Source organism: Natator depressus, chromosome 4 (assembly GCF_965152275.1).
Source record: "Natator depressus isolate rNatDep1 chromosome 4, rNatDep2.hap1, whole genome shotgun sequence".
In the NCBI taxonomy this organism is placed as follows: domain Eukaryota; kingdom Metazoa; phylum Chordata; order Testudines; family Cheloniidae; genus Natator; species Natator depressus.
In genome coordinates this window covers 35,586,432-35,604,200 of record NC_134237.1, presented here as the reverse complement: position 1 = coordinate 35,604,200, position 17,769 = coordinate 35,586,432, and the positions used below count along the sequence as shown (strand labels likewise).

Genomic DNA, 17,769 nt, shown 5'->3' with positions numbered 1-17,769 from the left:
AGGACGAAAAATAAAACATAAGGACTAACAGAGCTGTTCCTTCATCTCATTAGATAAAGAGCAGTCTTCCAAAAGAGACAACATTAACGACAGAAATGCATCACTGTAAGTATGCCATGCACTGATGAGAGTGATATAGCCACAGATTAGTACATATACCGTGCATTTTTACCCAGATTTGGGACCATTCAGTAAAGTCTGGTTTGCCCTACCAGACAACAGGAGGCAGTGGTTGCTCATATCAACAAAATACTTATTTCAGAATTTCTTATATGTGAAGGTGGGGAATCTGTGGGATGGACATTTTCCAGACTGACAAGTGTATTGAAAACCCAGAGCCAGCCCTGAATTAAAACCACAGTCCATAACTGAAGTTATTCCATTACCTTGACGAACAGTGGAAGTCTATTTTCTTTGAAGGCATAAAAACTGAATATATGATGTTGCCCACTTTTTGTTAGTGGCACCAGATTGCCAAAGCAGTCAACGTAGATAGGCTTTCCTTCTAATACCTATGTGGAGTTAAAAAAAGAAACCCCCCCAAATCATATGAATGGCCATATTCAATATTCATTTCTACAAGATTTTGATTTATCCTTATGAAAGCACAATTCTGCATTGATTTGAACCAATCTTAAAATTTTCAGAATACAATGATCTCAACACTCAGCATTAGTGTTGCCATCTATCATTTTCCAGAATGTGTGAAGACACATTTCAGATGATTAACTTCAATTCTAATTTTGAATATCATACTAGTTTCATCTACTAAGAGTAGTGAGAAGTGCTTATAAATGAGAACGATGCCTTGTGTTCCGTAAATCTGTGCAGATTTTCCATTTACAAGAACGTGTGCATTTTTCAGCATACTGCACTAAACTGGTTACCATACAGTGGCCCTCACCTAGGGCACCCTCTAGCATCATGCCACAGCACGACAAGTACACCTACCCCATTTTTCTTTTCAGCTCTCACCTGCCCTTTTCTGACTAATTCTGTTCCCTCTTCAAGCAGTCAGTCACTCTGTGTTCACCACTACAGTTGAAGGAGAGATCTTAGTACATGAGCAAACTCAGCATCCCAATTTTGAGCTAGAATGTAGCAAATTTGGCTGAGAGTATCGTGAGGTTACACGTTTTACCTTCTTGGTCAATTCAAATAATTCCATAGTTTGTTTATTCTGCAGCAGGATGACCGTAATGGTCCAATCTACTTGGAACAGTCTTAGAGCTGAGGATTTGCCTTGGGCTCCATAGGCCCAGTTTTCAGAGGGGTTGTGCACTTGCAGATCCCACTGGCTCCCACTAAAGTTATGAGCCTTCAGTACCTCTGAAAACCAGGCCTCAAGTGAATGTCTAAGATGCCTCTAGGATACTGCTTCTATCTCCTGGTAGTTATTTATATGACCCTTCCTCAGTCACAGGGAACTCATCTCATCACAGCTTTTGGAATCACCCCACACAAACTATCAGCACATTCAAAGAGCACTTCTTACCTCTACCTCCCCAGAATTTAGCCTTGCCAATGTAATGAGCACCTATTTTATCTATCTTCTCTGCAAAAGATTGCCTATCACAGCCTTTAGCACCAGATGCTGAACCTGAGAAATCATTTATGGATGGTGGGATTTAGAGTAGAAAAATGTGTTTGTAAGGAGGCAGAATGCACTGTGCTTTATCCATTTCCCGCTTGTCATCAAATTTAAAGGAGTTGACTCAGCCAGTAAAAGAGCATTTAACAAACGGCGCTAATATCCACACAGAAAGGCTTTTCTGTGTTCAATATCAAACATGAATATTTATCAAACCTGCTAATTTAACTTCTTGGTGTTGGTGGATGAACACGGCTTTTCTCACTGATGTCAACAGTAAACACGCTGACAAAATCCAACTACTGCTGACAAGGTGTTGACAATCTTTGTGATTATTAATAGGTATTTGGTGGAAACTGGCAGGTGGGCACCTAACTGCTCTTAGAGCCTTTGAAAATCTCCAGAGCCCCATCCTCTAAAAAATTTGATGTGCCTTACAAAGCTTAAATCGTTTAAACATCAAAAACATGACTAATAAGTGCAAAAGAATGAATCCTGAGGTGGTTACTCGGCTTTTTTGAGTTCCTTCCTCAGGCAAACTTCTAAAGGAGTCAGTGGGAGATTATCTGAATAACAAGGAATTTAAGATTTTGTCTTGACAGGTTACATCACAAAGCTAATTAAAATTAAATCGCTCTCCTGTGACCACCACAGAAAGGGTCACTGTACGCTTTTCTCAGTGTTGAACAAAGCTTGCAGCTCCCATGTCTACTGGCAGTGCACAGCTGCCTTCATCCCGCCATTCCACTGAAGGTCTTGGAGTCAGAAAGCACAGGCTACAAAGTGAGCAGCCCTGGGCTGGAAGGAAGTGGGTGAGGCAGGCTGGTAGATGCATTGATTTATAACATCTTCCAGGTAGATTCCACAGACAGGGTTCCTACAGAGCGCGCAGGTGGGTTTAAAACTGCTCCTTCCTCTGACAAAATTGTAAGGTGTGTGCATCGGTGTGCAATACTGCTACACCCGCCCTTGGGGTGATCTCCCTCCATTGTAGCTGCCCAGCGCCCTAATTTCTCTGTTTTTGTGTACCAAATTCTGCGGTCCTTCATGAGCCAACGTTCCTGCCAACTTCAGTGACAGTTTTGCCTCACTAAGGGCCACAGGAAATAGCCCTCTCACTGTAATCTTTCCTCCTCCCCCCAAAACTAGCATTACTCTTGCTTGACAAGAAACAAAATGAGCCTTTCAGCAGGAGTATTCCTGTCTCCCTCAGCACTGTTTGTACACCACAGCAGAGTTCGTTTGATGAAGGCAGGACCCATTACCTTTCCATATTGCTGTTTTGCATAGGAGTGATCATCACAGTATCCTGAGGACTCCCCTCCCCTGGATTCGATAGAGAATGCCACCTATATAATACTCTCTAATCCTACTGGCATGCGGAGTAAAGGAATGAGTTTAGAGATTATTTTTTCAAAAATGCCTCAAAAGAGACTTAGGAGCCTGAGTCTCATTGAATGTCAATAATACTTAGGTTTCTAGGTGCCTAAGTCAATTTTAAAAATGGAATCTAGGCTCCCAAAGCCACTTACATGTTTTTTAAAATTTTACCTGAGGGCTTGGAACTCTGAGCCTCCAGAATGAAGCATCTACAGGCCACTCATTCCAGCACCGTCCCAGTGCTTTCTTTTAATCTAAAGATTACAACTGGGATTTTCCAAAGCACTCAGTGATGGCCTACCTTAGCTCCCATTGATATGAAATGAGAGTTTCCTATCAATTCAGAGCTGGCCTGAAACTTGGTGCTTGTTTTGAATTATCTTACACCTTGCTCTGAGATCAGAGTATTCTGCTTACAAAACATAACCAACTCGGTATGTAAACTATGCATACAACTTGAAAGTATAAAAAGAGTTTTCTGCAATTGCTGTTCATTTTTATGAACAGAAAAGCAGACTCAAAAGGCCAGTATACATTTCCACACACAAAAATATACCATCACATTCTTTGGTTTGGAGGATGTAAGCTTGATTTTGAATCCAATTACAAAACATTTCTTAAATACTAATGTCTGCCTCCTATATCAGATAGCATGCAGAATTTGTGATTTTAGAAATAGATGTGGCAAGACACTGTGAATGAAGACAAAAAAAATGATACTCTATAATCTTGTATTGTACCTCTACATCCCTGCTTCTGGCAACTTCTGCAAAGTTTTCCTGTTGTTCTAGCGTTTTATCCACCTTGTCATCTGTCATGCAGAAGCACCTTAATCGAGCTTCAATGGGATCATGTGATTTGGCAAACACAACAAATTTGGCCATGTAGGGCACACAGATAATCTCTCTGTACACTTGGGAGGCAAAAGTAACAGATTCCTGTATCTGTCGACAGTCTACCAACCAAAACCTGTGAAGGAACATGAAGAGCAGTTATTGCAATTGGCCATCTAGCAAGATGTAAGCAATGCAAATCTCCACACTGATAGTGTAGACACTGTTCTGGTACCATTGCCCTCTGACATCAAGTAACACAGCCACAGTTATTCATGAAAAAATCAGAAAAAAATAGAAATTTAAAACTCATCAATTTGGGGAGATGAGGGTCAGGCTACCCATAATGCATTTTTTCTTGGTAAAAGGAAATTTTAACAAATGATATAGATCCTAATCCAGCAAAGATTTCAAGTTTGGGTGAAGTATATGTGGAAGTCTTTGCAGGGTCAGGACAATAAACAGTAACTTGCTGAATTAAAGACCTGCTCACTTAACCTGTTGTCATTAAGGCTTAGCTGTAAACCAAAATATGCCCTACTAATCTCCATGTCAACTAGACAAGAAATTGCATTTTACAGCAGTGAACAGAACATACGATCTGCTGATAGGACATGAAAGGAAACTCTTTTCCTAGAGAACATCCCCCAGTACTAACCAACTCCTGCATTATGGCCAGGCAGATTTACCCGAGCAAGAAATGAAAGCCTGGAAACTCAGGTATTATCTGGATTTTACACAATGATACAGCCCATACTGCCTGACATAGTTTCTTAGATAATATGCCTGCCTATAAACTGATTAAATCAATGAGAGGCCATCGTTTATCTGGCTTCACTTATTCAACAACCACTTACTTTAAACTGCTTACAAGAGAATACCAACTTCTAGCACTTTCCTCCAGCAGAGTTCATTGAAAACATTCCTCACTATTTCTCACAAAGCAACTTTCATTCATGTGATGTTGCAACAGACCCATGTATCGCAGACAGCAGACACAGATCACTATATAAATTGCATGCAAACCTCAGAAACCAGGACTAGTACCACAGCTCCAAAAACAGGCCTCTACCAGTTGACCAGAAGGAAAACTTCCCTTACTCATAGTGGTAGCAACTACTTTACCTTCCACCTGCTCTTTTGGCTAGTCAGTAGACAGCAACATTACCCCTTCTCAAAATGCAAGAACATGAAATATTACCATTTTTGATTACAACTGCCATACACTTTGTTGAGACAAATAGAGTGCTCTTTGTGTAATAAAGGCAGTGGAAAAAAAATCCTATCTTGTACAGTTCTGAGCTGAAGCAGCATAAATGCCCTGTTATATATTTTAAAATGAAAGGAATAAAAGCTGTTATTTTCATTTAGTTTATCTCTGGAGCTGATGGAATTTCATTTAAATAAAATTTGATGAGTGGGTGGAAAACGTGGTTGAGTTTGACACCCGTAGGAAGGAGGAGGAATTCACGAGGGGTCAAAGACTCCTCAGAGTTGATACAATCTCCAGGGGGCTTATTACTTACTGGAGATCACATGGTACAACGTCCCACAAACCATGCACTTTGAAACGTGATTATTCTGGTCTTACTCAACTGAAGATGAACAATAATGGATATTCATGCTGTGCCTTTCTTTACAACATTGAATGTGTTCGTTGATTAAACAGTGGAAACTGATGACATCTGAACATGGGGAAGCAAATCTCATACTCAAAGGCCCTTAATTTACAGAAGTGGGGAAAGACTGTACTGTATCTGACTCAAACCAGGGAGGCAAACCTACCCTGAGAAGCCTCCACAGTGCTCAAACAGAGGAACATTTTAAAATTTGATTGCATGTACAGCAGACAAAAAGTACATCTGAGACTAAATTTGTGTCTGATGGAATGGAAATTGGCCAAGATTCCAATCAACTTCTTCAGTACTCTAGATAAATGTACCGATTTCCCAAACATTGCCTGGAAGGACTTAATCCTGTGAATGGGAGTGTGATTCTTGTAAAACCATTTTAAGGCCTCAATTCAGAAAGGTACATATGCCTGTGGCTAACTTTAAAGCACATGCGGTACTACTCACTGACTTCATGTATTTTACTTTAGGCATGGGTTTAAATATCTTGCTGAGTGAAAAGGGAGCAGGTGGAGCTTATAGAACAGTGGTTTTCAAACTGCGGGTCGTGACCCAGTACTGGGTCATGGAATGTAAGGCACTGAGTCGCGGTGGCTGTGGTCAGCACTGCTGACCGGGCCATTAAAAGTCCCGTCAGCAGTGCTGCCCGGCTAAGGCAGGTTCCTGCCTGTTCTGACACCGCGCTGTACCCCGGAAGTGGCCAGCAGCAGGTCCATCTCCTAGGCGGGGGGGCTACGGGGTTCTGTGCGCTGCCCCCACCTGAACACTGGCTCTGCACTATCATAGGCTGGTTCCCGGTCAATGGAACCTGAGGGGAGTGGTGCTTGCGCGCCTCCGCTTCGGAGCCAGACCTGCTGCTGGCCGCTTCCGGGGCACAGCATGGTTTGCGGTGCCGGGACATGTAGGAAGCCTGTCTTAGCACCCCTGCTGTGCAGCTGACCGGGAGCTGCCTGAGGTAAGCCTGCGCCACAATCCCCTACCCCAGCCCTGAGCCCCCCCAAACCCGGAGCCCCTTCCTGCACCCCAAACCCCTCATCCCCAGCCCCACCTCAGAGCCTGCACCCCCCCAGCCTAGAGCCCTGACCCCCTCTTGCATCCCTACCCCAGCCCTGAGCCGCACACACACACACACCAAACCCCTAATCCCCAGCTCTGTTGGGTCACGGGCATCAACAATTTTCTTCAACTGGGTCGCCAGAAAAAAAGTTTGAAAACCCCTGTTGTAGAAGGCCTATACGTCAAATAATTGTGACTCATTGTTCACACGCTAACAACTTCCACATCTGGGCTTGCTGTTGATGCCATAACCCTAGTGCAGCTCTAGACTTGGATCTCTCAAATACAGTATCTAATCTGCAATGCTGACTATTGAATGAAGTCTTTAATGTATGACCTTTAACATAACTAATGCTGCATACAGCTGTTGAGACACAAAATACAGCTGAAGAGGTCTCTCTTTTGGTCTCTAGTGAAAAGAGTTTATTCCCCATCCATTTGAGACTGAGCATTTTGGGTACTTACCTTTTTAAAGCTTCACTGCTGGGCTTTCATTGCAAGTGGGGCTGTCTACACTGGGGAAATGTCTCACCAGTTCTACCAACAGAGCCCTTGTCTAGACAAGGCTCCAGAAGCTTGACTCAATTTTACCATTGTTTTGCTTAGACTTGCTTGTCAGTAGATTCATTTAATTAAAATAGTAGTAGTACCTGGTCTGGCTACCAAATGTTTGTCTATATCATCCACCAATTTTAACACTGGTTCAGCAGAAAGGGTGTTAGATCCTGAGAGCTCTGTATGGCCCTCTGCTGGTGAAAAGCAGACATTTTGTTTTGCTCCCTTGTCATCCCCCCTTTCCCTAGCCATGTGCTATATATATATATATGCCTTTATGCTGCGGGATGGAAGCAAGGGTGGCATAGAACTGGTTATGCCAACCCTAACTCACTTAGTAATTTTGCCACACCAAGGAAATCCCCAGGAAGCCTGATGACTCAGCCTAAAACTGTTTTGCAGTGCTGGAGTTGTGCAAAGTACTCTGAGCAGGGGTGAGAACCTGACACTTTGTTTTAATAGCTTCTGATCCTGCAATGATATACACACATGAGTAGCTCTATTCATACAAATATTTCTATTGAACCTGATGGGACAAGTTGCATGAGCGAAGTTACTCACAAGAATTTGAAGGACCGGGCTCATAGATTAAAAAATCTTCAGGGCAGGAACTGTATCTTCCTAGATGTGTGTCTGGGCCTCAAAGGCACGGGAACTAGGGATGCAGGGGGATGCTGCTGGCCCCGCGTCTGTGTCCCGGCTGCCAGCCTCAACTCTGGGGGGGGGGGGTGGCGGCGGTGGACAAAGGTAAGGGGGCTGACTTTCAACACCCTCACTATTAAAAATGTTCCACTGCTGGGCCTACCAGATTTTGATTCAGTGCCACTGTAATATAAATAACAGATAATAATAAACACCATATGTTAATAAAAAATATAGATTCTTTTGAAGATTCTGTTTATAGTTATTCAGAAGGATGAATCTGATCAGGAAAGTATTTCACCTCGGTGACACTGAACAGCTGCTAAAATCATGTCTCTGTTGTATCTGCAATGCAGCAAAATCTGCAGATAGGCAGATACTCTAGCTGAATTAATTTAGAATGAGTTAGTGTGCAATTGCTTTGTTTGCAAATGGAAGGATGTGTTACTGTGGTTCGTTTTCATGTAAGCTTCACTCAGTTTGTAGACTGTGTCTCATGTTGTGATTTACATACAGGACCACTTCCAGGTCATTATACAAGTTCTTCCTCTCCGCTTTCTGATTCTTTGGAGCTTGCTGGAAGTAACATATTATATTATAAATTATAAACCAAGTACAGAAGCAACCTCTTTCCCCTGGTGGGTTTTCCCTGGATGAATCTTCAATTAACTGTTTAAACAAAGGACTTTTGGCTGCCCAGTCGAGGAGCACCTATCAGGCAAAACCATGGTGAGGTTTTCAAAGGGGTTCACTGATACTGCAACTCTGCACCCACTGAAATCTACAATAAAATTCCCATTTAATTCAGCAAGTACAACATTGAAAATCCCACATATGTCTATAAAAAAAACATCTTCAGGTATAAAAGATCATATGAATGCAGTTGGGCCAATTATAAAATCTCCTCTCACATCCCAGTTGGATGGATGCACTCTGGGTCTAATCATTCATGCTACAGCAATGTTCTTAAGAGCGCCCATATTTTTAAACATTTGAGTAGTCTCATTGACTTCAATAGGTAAAATTAAACATATGCTTAAGTACCTTGCTGAACTGTGGCTATCTTTTGCCACTAAACAGTTTAAAATAATCAGCTTATTCTGCTATATAGAAGATAATGGTTAAACTAAACTAAACTAAACCCCTTCCAAAAGAGATGTTAGCGAGAAATGCATGGAAGAAAAAAGGACAAGATTTAAAGGGTTCAGTTTAACAGAGATGTTTTGCTGTGTGTGTACCTGGCAGACACATTTGTTGTGAAGGAAACACATTCATTGACAAACGTTAATGGTGTTGTTCCTGTAATATCTTCCCATTGAGCAGGGGTAGTTCCACCTGAAAGAATAAATAAATAAATAAATAAAAATAATAGTTTAAAAACAAGCAAAATCCCAGCCCTCTTTTTTGTAGGAAATTTGTAGCATGTTTCAAATTGTTGTAAACAATAGGCCCAGTTTTTCCTTAAGTTATACCTGATGTTACACCACTGATGTTAACAGGATTGCATGGATTTAGCCAAGGAGAGAGTTTGCCCAAATAAACCAATATTCATTTTCTCAACCGATGAGTGCTGAAGCACAGCTCTGGAAATAATCTTTTCAAACTGCATCTGAAACTGTATGGGACTTACAGCTAAATGCAAACCTCTGACATAGTAAAGCAAAAAGATGAGGCTAAAATTTTCTGTACAGTAACTCCTCGCTTAACGTTGTCGTTATGGTCCTGAAAAATGCGACTTTAAGTGAAACGATGTTAAGCGAATCCAATTTCCCCATAAGAATTAATGTAAATAGGGGGGGTTAGGTTCCAGAGAATTTTTCTTCACCAAACAAAAAACTTATTATATATATGTGTATATATATACATACACAAACACAGTATAAGTTTTAAACAAACAATTTAATACTGTACATAGCAATGATGACTGTGAAGCTTGGCTGAGGTGGTGAAGTTAGAGGGTGTAAGATATTTCCCAGGGAATGCCTTATGGCTAAATGATGAACTAGCATTCGGCTGAGCCCTCAAGGGTTAACACGTTGTTAATGTAGCCTCACACTCTGCAAGGCAGCACGAATGGAGGGAGGAGAGACAGCATGGCAGACAGAGACACACTCCCTTTGTGTGGGAGAGAGAGAGAGACGCGCATTGCCCCTTTAAGTATGCTGACATCACTCTAAGTACATTGCCTTTCTAAGTATATCAGGAAGTTGAGACAGCAGCTGTGGCCAGCAAGCTCTCTCCCTCCTGAGCCCTGTCATGTCCCCACCCTGCTCTATATGGAGAAGGGGTAAGCAGGGGACAGGAGCAGGGGGGAGGGGGGACACCCTAACATTAGTTCCCCTCTGTCCCCCTGTCCTGCACAGCAAGCAGGAGTCTCCTGGGAGCAGCTCCAAGGCAGAGGGCAGGAGCAGCACATGGCAGTGGACTGAGGGACAGCTGAACTGCCAGCAATTGATAGCATGATGGGCAGCTGCCGCACAGGAAACTTAGGGGAGCAGGAAGCTGATAGGGCAGCTGCTCGCCCCCCCTGGTTCCAAGCCCCCACCAGCTAGCTTCAATGGGCTGCTCCTCCTGCAAGCAGTGGACAAAGCAGGCAGCTGCCAAACAACGTTATAAGGGAGCATTGTGCAACTTTAAACGAGCATGTTCCCTAATTGATCAGCAACGTAACAACGAAACAACGTTAACCAGGGCAACTTTAAGTGAGGAGTTACTGTATGTCATAACTAAACATAACGGGGGCATGGATCAGCATTCATGTCACACTTCCTGTCAGTACCCAGCCCAAGCCAGGAAAACTAATGCTCTAACCAGCAGACCAAATTCAGTAATGAATCCTGATCACATGCCACCTGAGGCATGTTGCGCAAATGCTAAGAAGGAGAAAAACATAACTTCTGCTCATTCCAGATTCTTTACCCATATAGTGGGAAATTATCCCAGTAACAACTCTGCTGAAGTTGTACTTGGGAGGAAGAAATTATCATAATAAATTTGTGATTTCTAGTGTATAGAACTTCCTTTTCCAATTATTCTGATTAGACTCAAGTTCAAGTTTTGCTATTTATTTCAGCAGAATTAATTCTGCAGAAGAATATTTTGCACATTTATAGAAAAATCTGTCGTATTATATTTTATATGCCAGTTGGGGAACCCCTCACTCATATTAATGAGCAGTTACTCATAACTGATTTCAATGGGATGAGGTGACCAAAGAAAATCAGGGGTTCCAAATTTGGCCCTAAACTCTCTGGGACATTGATTGTGTTTCCTTATGTGTCATGAATGTTTGGACATCATTGACCAGAATATGGTGCTCCATAAACAGAACCAATGAAGAAAATGCTAAGAAGTGAAAAGCATGGGGCTATACAGCATGGAGAAAAATATACAATACTGCTGCTGTTCTCCCAAGTGGTGAAATATCAGTTCCACTCCAGTGGAATGAATGCAGTTTATTTTCATATCACAGCCCCCAGCAAAGATTTTACAGAGATTTATGTCAATGTAATCTTTTAATACATTTGACCAACAACACTTTGTGATCTCAAGAGTCTGCATCACATACAAAACTCTGGTGCACTAAGCCTACCTGTTATGCTGCATAGTAATCTTAAAGTGGGTGTTTCTCCCCCATAACCATTCATCATCCCATCACTGGAGGCTTTGGGGACAGGAATAGTCATTGTGATTGGCTTGTGGAATTTCCTCCTTCTTGGCTCCAGGGTGACTATAGGACTGAAGGTTGCCTTGTTCCCTAAAATCTTCCTTACAAGTTCATTGTGCATAGGTTGGGCCTTTCCAAAGTAACAAGACAAAAATGAATAAACAATATGGAAATGTAGCTTAATGAAGATGTAAATGAATGTATCTGACCCCTGCCAGTGTTATATAGCAAGTCGTAATTAAATCCCACAACTCCTTTGTGAGCTATGTTAGTATTACCATTGTAGCACAGAGAGGTTAAGTGACTTGCCCAATATCCAACAGTCAGTCAGTGACAGAGTCATGAATAAAACTCAAGAAATCTGACTCTCACTACCTTGCCCTAGCTTCTAGACCTGACTCTCTCTCCCACAATTTTTATTTTGCTGTAGTGGCATTTTAGATAGCAGTGGGCAAATGGTGAGCTGATGTAATTGTTCAGCTGTCTGCTGATTATGCAATATAGAAAATGTATTGTTTTACCAGGGTCATGGCTCAAATGAAAAGCCAATGAGGAAGGTGTAATAAGCCTTGTCACTGCTTCTCTGTACCTGGAGGCCAACACGAATTCGCTTGGTTAGTGCGCCTTCTGGAAAGACTGCCTGCACTTGTGGTACTACAGTGCTGCTAAGCACACCTCCCTCAGGTCCAATGAGGTTGCTGTCCTGTTTGATCCGGGACACCACTGCAAAGTACTGTGGGAAATCCCTGGTGATGATACGGCAGATACGCTTCTTCTCAAGCTCCTCCGGAGTGTCAAGTACTAAGTGAAAAATGAGTCATGTTCACACAACGAGAATTTCATAGAGCCAACACAGCAATTTCCAGACAAGAAAAGTTATACGTACATAGCAATTAAAGGTGAAAAGCTTTAAAGACCTTTGAAATTTAAAGCAAAAACAGTAAAAGTCAGAATTCTGAAGGGAGTGGGGAATTAGAGAGAGCCCAAAACACCTAATTCAGAACCAGACCTTTACTTTCCTGTAATGTGGGGGACATATAAATCAAGAACTTTGGTTTGAGCTGATCTTTACACTATGTACCTACTTGAAGGCCAAGGATAACATCAACAGCACAAAGCTCCAATCAGTGAGTTACTTAAGGATGTGATTTAAGCACATAGGCAGTCCCATTCAGTTCGATAGTATTACTCACATGCTTAACGTTAGGCACATGCTCAAGTACCACACTGAATGAAGATCTAAGTAACCTTTCTAAAAACTAAAATGCATCCTTCAGGTACATCCTCGACTACAGCACAAAGCCCATCTCCCTGCCATAGATCATGGTCAGTGCCACTATGGAGTTATTACTATCCCCTCAAGTTGCAATAGTATCTGTGATTACTCAGCCCCTCCAAACAAGCAGCCTTCCATAGAAGGTAATAAAATACAGCACGGTGAGATATTTGCGAAGGAAGCTCTTAGTTTAGTATTGTGAAAAGGGCATGGGAATTCATGTACCAAAAGGGAGTTAAACACTAAGAAGTTTTATATATGGAGGTTACTTACTGTCACTGGAAGTTCTTCGAGATGTGTGGTCCCTATGTGTATTCCACATGTGCGTATGCATGCACCCGAATCCAGAAATTCTTACAAGCAGCGTCCACTGGCCACCACATATGCAATAGGTGTCTCCTCATGCTTGTGACTGAAGGTATAAGAGCCAGCGCAGGCTGAAATCTCTCCAGTCCCTCTTCTTACCACAAATCCAACAGGTTTCAAAGCAGCGGGACAGAGGGTGGGAAGTGGAATCCAGAGATAGAGACCACACATCTCAAAGAACCTCCAGTTACAGGAAGTAACCTCCATTTCTTCTTCGAGTGCTGATTCTTATGTCCATTCCACATTGGGGTTATTGGCAAGCAGTGCTCAGACTGGAGGTGGGAGTGAGCCAGGAAGCCGGAGGCAAAGATGCTTGTGGTACTGCAGATACCATTGCTGCATCCACAGCAGAAGCATGAACTGAGAAAGAGGGTCTGAAGAGGCATCGGCCCACACTGGCTCTTATTCCATCGGTTGGGAGCACGAGGAGACCTACTGCGCATATGTGGTGGCCAACTTCTGGACTCAGGCGCGTGGCACACATGTATACATGTGCACACATGTAGAATACACTTAAGGACCAGCACTCAAAGAAAAACTGCTCTTTACCAGATAATACCAGATATATTTTGCCTCTTTGATGCTTGTAAATGTGCTAGAATGTCAGCAAACATATACCCCCAGCACTGCCATGTATACTAAGCATGTTATGATGTTCCACTGTGATTCCTGTGAAACATCAGCAGAATGTGGCAACATGGCCTCTGGAGAGAAGGTCAGTAGTGAGGCAGTCAATCAGAGAGGAGATAAACTAGGTCTTCCCCAGATTCAGAAATAATACAAAGGATCATTTTAATTCCTCTGTTATCCTCTTCAACCCCCACCTCACCCTTGTCCCAGCACTGAGTACCTTCATCCATTCCATTGAGGATTTCATTCAGTTCATCCTCGGTATATTCACAGAAATGCTCCTTCCAGCTGTCCCCATTCTCACTGCGCAGGATTACCAGCTCTCTCTCTTTCCCACGCAGAGCTGCAAAATGGGGGATCTCCACGATCACAGGCCTGACACAGCAACACAGCACATTAAATGTATATGGGTGAGAAAGGAAGAAATAGAAGTAACAGCAATCCATTCAGTCTGTTACAAAGTAACCTGGAATTCTACCCACTTCTCCAGCATAGTTGGGTGCAATCCTGAACAGCATATCAGTGGGTCACTAGAGCATCTTCACTTTTTATAAGGACTCAGTATGTACGGTAGGACAGTTTAGATGTGCATACATCTCTTTACACACTGAAGGTACACACTGACAGCACTCAGTAAGGAAGCAGTAGTTTGAGCAGAGATTTTAGAGTGTTGTTACAAACTGATAAAATTACTAAAACTCATGCTCATTTTAGCTGTCGCCACCATGTGTGTTAACCTGTCCAATCTCATTTCAAAGAGAATCCACTGCAGTATATACAGACAGTGGGACAAATTCTAATCTGGTATACTAGTGAAAATCAGAATAATGTCACTGAAGTCAATGGGCTTGATTAATCTCTCACTTATGCTGATTTTACACCAACATTAATCTGGATTTCTACTAGTGTAGAGGAGATAAGAATTTGTTTCATTATGAACACACGTAAATATATATGTGTGTGTGTGTGTATATATACACACACTCATAACTCTGGTATTTTCTACACTCTGGAAGAAAATATAAATATACACTATACATATACCTCACGAGTGCATAATGATATAGGCCATCATGTACTTGATAAGTGTCATGCTTATTCATACTATGTTATATTATATCCAACATATAATATATTATTATTGGTTTGGTAGCAATGGGTGCAAAATAGACACACGCACAGAAGATTCTTTTTAGTTCCAATCCAGGTTGCTTTGCTACAGACATCAAGCACAAAACAGCTGGCACATTTTACAGCTAGGAAGATCTCATGCCAAAACAAAAATGAAGGTCACAGAACTTTACAAAAAAGATATAAACATACCACCAAAACAAAAACCACATACCACAAGGATTGGAAAATGGTCCACTAAAGGTTAGATATACAAAATTTCAAATCATAGAAAGGGACGATGTCATGGGCACAATGACATAAAAAAAATCATATTGCAGGAGAAGGAGAGGAAAGGGGAGGCCAGCATCCATCAATTTGTTTTAAGTCTCTCCTACCCAAGGAATTTGGTCCCAGGAGGCCCCAGCTGAAGGATTCGGCTGACCAAGCTTTCTCCCTCATTAAGTGGGGGAGGAGCCGTAGGCAGATGAAGTTTACTGAGTACATCCAAAGCAGCAGTGAAAGAAAGAACATAAATAAGCTTTATGTATGTTTTTTTCAGAACCCCAGTGCCACTGTCTGGTCAACAGAGTAGAATTAGGTGAAACACTGAATAAGGTTCTGCCCTAGTTGTGTCCCACTGCTGATAGAAATTAATGAAATGCTTCCATTAATGTCAATGGAAGTTTTGTCATTGAACTTAATGGGAGCAGAATCCGGCTCTTAGAATGGATGTGTCAGTGTAGTACAGTAATATTTGTGTTGGCAGGTACAGTACACAATACCTGATTTCACTGCCAGGACGCCACCCAGAAAAATGCCCATTAGTAGGGGATAAACCTATGAGGAGCGACACAAAAACTCTGACTAACATATGCATGTGTGTTATTCAGATGAGCTTTTATTGAGATTCCTCATTGGATGGAGGGACCATTTAAAAAAATAAAAGGTACTGCATGTTAGTGTGAATGTGGGGAAGGAGAGAAGATTAGAGAAATAATGATTGTGACAGCAGAGGTATTCTGCTGGTATTTTAAATTTGGTTTTTGATAAGAACTGACCTAGATTAGAAGAGAATATCAAATTAGTATTTTGTTTGGCAGCTTTTCTGCTGATACATCTGAAACCTAGGAGCACCCTATTTGTCACAGAAGAGGACTGGCCTCTAGCTTTATGTTCCCTGTGTTTCATAACCCTTCCTGATCCATTATTAAAGAACAGCATCAATAAAATATTGGGAACAAGCATGGATACTTTCCCCTCTCATACTTGATTCAATGTGTTTTTAAAAAACATCAAACCACTTCTCACTCTTCCTCAAGCTCATTCCTCCAGATATAATTTCAGAAGGTGGCTCTGCTGACTACCTTTACATGACAGGACTTAACTACAATTGAATTGTCTCAAAATGGATTTAAACTGTTGCCTTTCATAACTTCATTCGTCAGTTTCCAACTGAAGCCATTCACTCGATTGGAGGGGTTCCTTCAATCATCCATTTTTGGATGCTACAGTTGATAAGGAGAGTAGCTGGTAAAACAAACAAAAGTGTGGAGAACGGCTGGTTTCAGCTGAAAATTGCTAAAACAAGCACAGCAGTAGTTGCAGTTCTGATCTTTCTATTGGGTATTGCAACATAGGACAAAATAAACTGCTAAAGAATTCCTGAGTTGTCCTATTGTTTGAACTTGCAATTTTAACCCCAGAAAAATCAAAGGCTTGTGCTTCCCAGATAGTCCAAATTATTGACAGCAGGCCTATAGACAAAACACAAGTTTCTACTATAAGTAGCTTTAACTTGTGCCGTATCTGTAGCAGGCTTTAAATTTGGGTTTAGATCAGTGCTGTGCTGTTTGTTATTCATGCCTTAACTGTGGATGATTTAAATAGAGTATGAATTGCCTAACACTGACAGCAATGCAATTTCCATTTTACTAGCACGGCACTGATTAATAAACTTATTCGAGGAAGCACACTAAACCTTAGTGTTAGTGGTTAAAAAACATCAGTGTTTTCAAATGAAAAGGCATACAAGCTAAGTGAATTGCTGACAAACTAACTGCTGATTTGCACTAGGGGGCCTATAACATTATGATCAGTATGTAACAGTATACTAAACAGACATTTTCAATTTAAATCTCGAAGCAGGGGCTACCCCAGTGCAATCTGCAAACAGATGGAGCTATACCTATCATTTTCATTTAGGTCAAACAGAAAGTCTTACCCAAGAAACTGAGCACCAGAAGGTCCAACTTCAATCAGGCGGCTGGCCAGACCTTCTCCTTCCACCATCGGCGGCATGGTGGCCAGTCTATGGCGTTTGACCAATCTGCAGGTTACTCGTGTTGGGGCAGTGCATTTCCGAGGAGGAATAATGATCCTTAACCCGTTGTGTCTGCAACCTCGCATGGCACCACCACGGGCATCCACCATGAAGCTAACCAGGAAGCTGAAAACAATAAATTTATATTAGATATGACTGGAAAGTGTATTAGCCAAAGCAAAATCACTTCAGTTCTGTTCCAAATGGTTTTCTTCCAAAATGTAACAAACTATATATCTATGGCACTTTCTTAATACGTACAGTTAAAAAAACCAACTCCCCTTTGGTATATGTAGCAATAATTCATGCTAACATCCCTGATGGCTTGCACTAAAAAATATTTATCTTAAGAGCTTTTCATAGCAACACTCTTATTTTGCAATGCAACTGATGGAAGACATATACCATATATAAAATATAGCGTTATGACCAAATGTCTTTATTTTATACATATATATATCGATATACACATTTTCATATTATATATTTTTCCGCAATGCTATCTGGCATATTTCTACCACTAGTGTCATTGCAATGTAAGATGGGCATGATACACACACATGTATAGTATACAATTTTAATATATATTATTAAAGGAAAATGGCTTACTAATGCAATAATATAAAGGCAATTCTGATTTTTTTGAAAGATCAGTATAATTTTTTTAGTAGTCTGATGTAACTAAAACTCCTAAAATTATGTAATTCAC

General features: G+C 41.4%; 1 protein-coding gene across 1 annotated transcript in view; it reads right to left on the bottom strand.

Moving 5' to 3' along the window:
- Positions 1-17,769, bottom strand: part of ANK2 (ankyrin 2) — a 256,841-nt gene that overhangs the window by 39,916 nt on the left and 199,156 nt on the right. Inside the window, exons 29-36 of the mRNA XM_074950755.1 lie at positions 16,962-17,186; positions 15,136-15,234; positions 13,848-14,002; positions 11,945-12,156; positions 11,281-11,485; positions 8,927-9,023; positions 3,712-3,940; positions 387-512 (exon numbers count right to left, since the gene is read on the bottom strand). Coding sequence (XP_074806856.1) covers positions 387-512; positions 3,712-3,940; positions 8,927-9,023; positions 11,281-11,485; positions 11,945-12,156; positions 13,848-14,002; positions 15,136-15,234; positions 16,962-17,186 — 1,348 coding nt within the window. The remainder of the gene's footprint in view (positions 1-386; positions 513-3,711; positions 3,941-8,926; positions 9,024-11,280; positions 11,486-11,944; positions 12,157-13,847; positions 14,003-15,135; positions 15,235-16,961; positions 17,187-17,769) is intronic.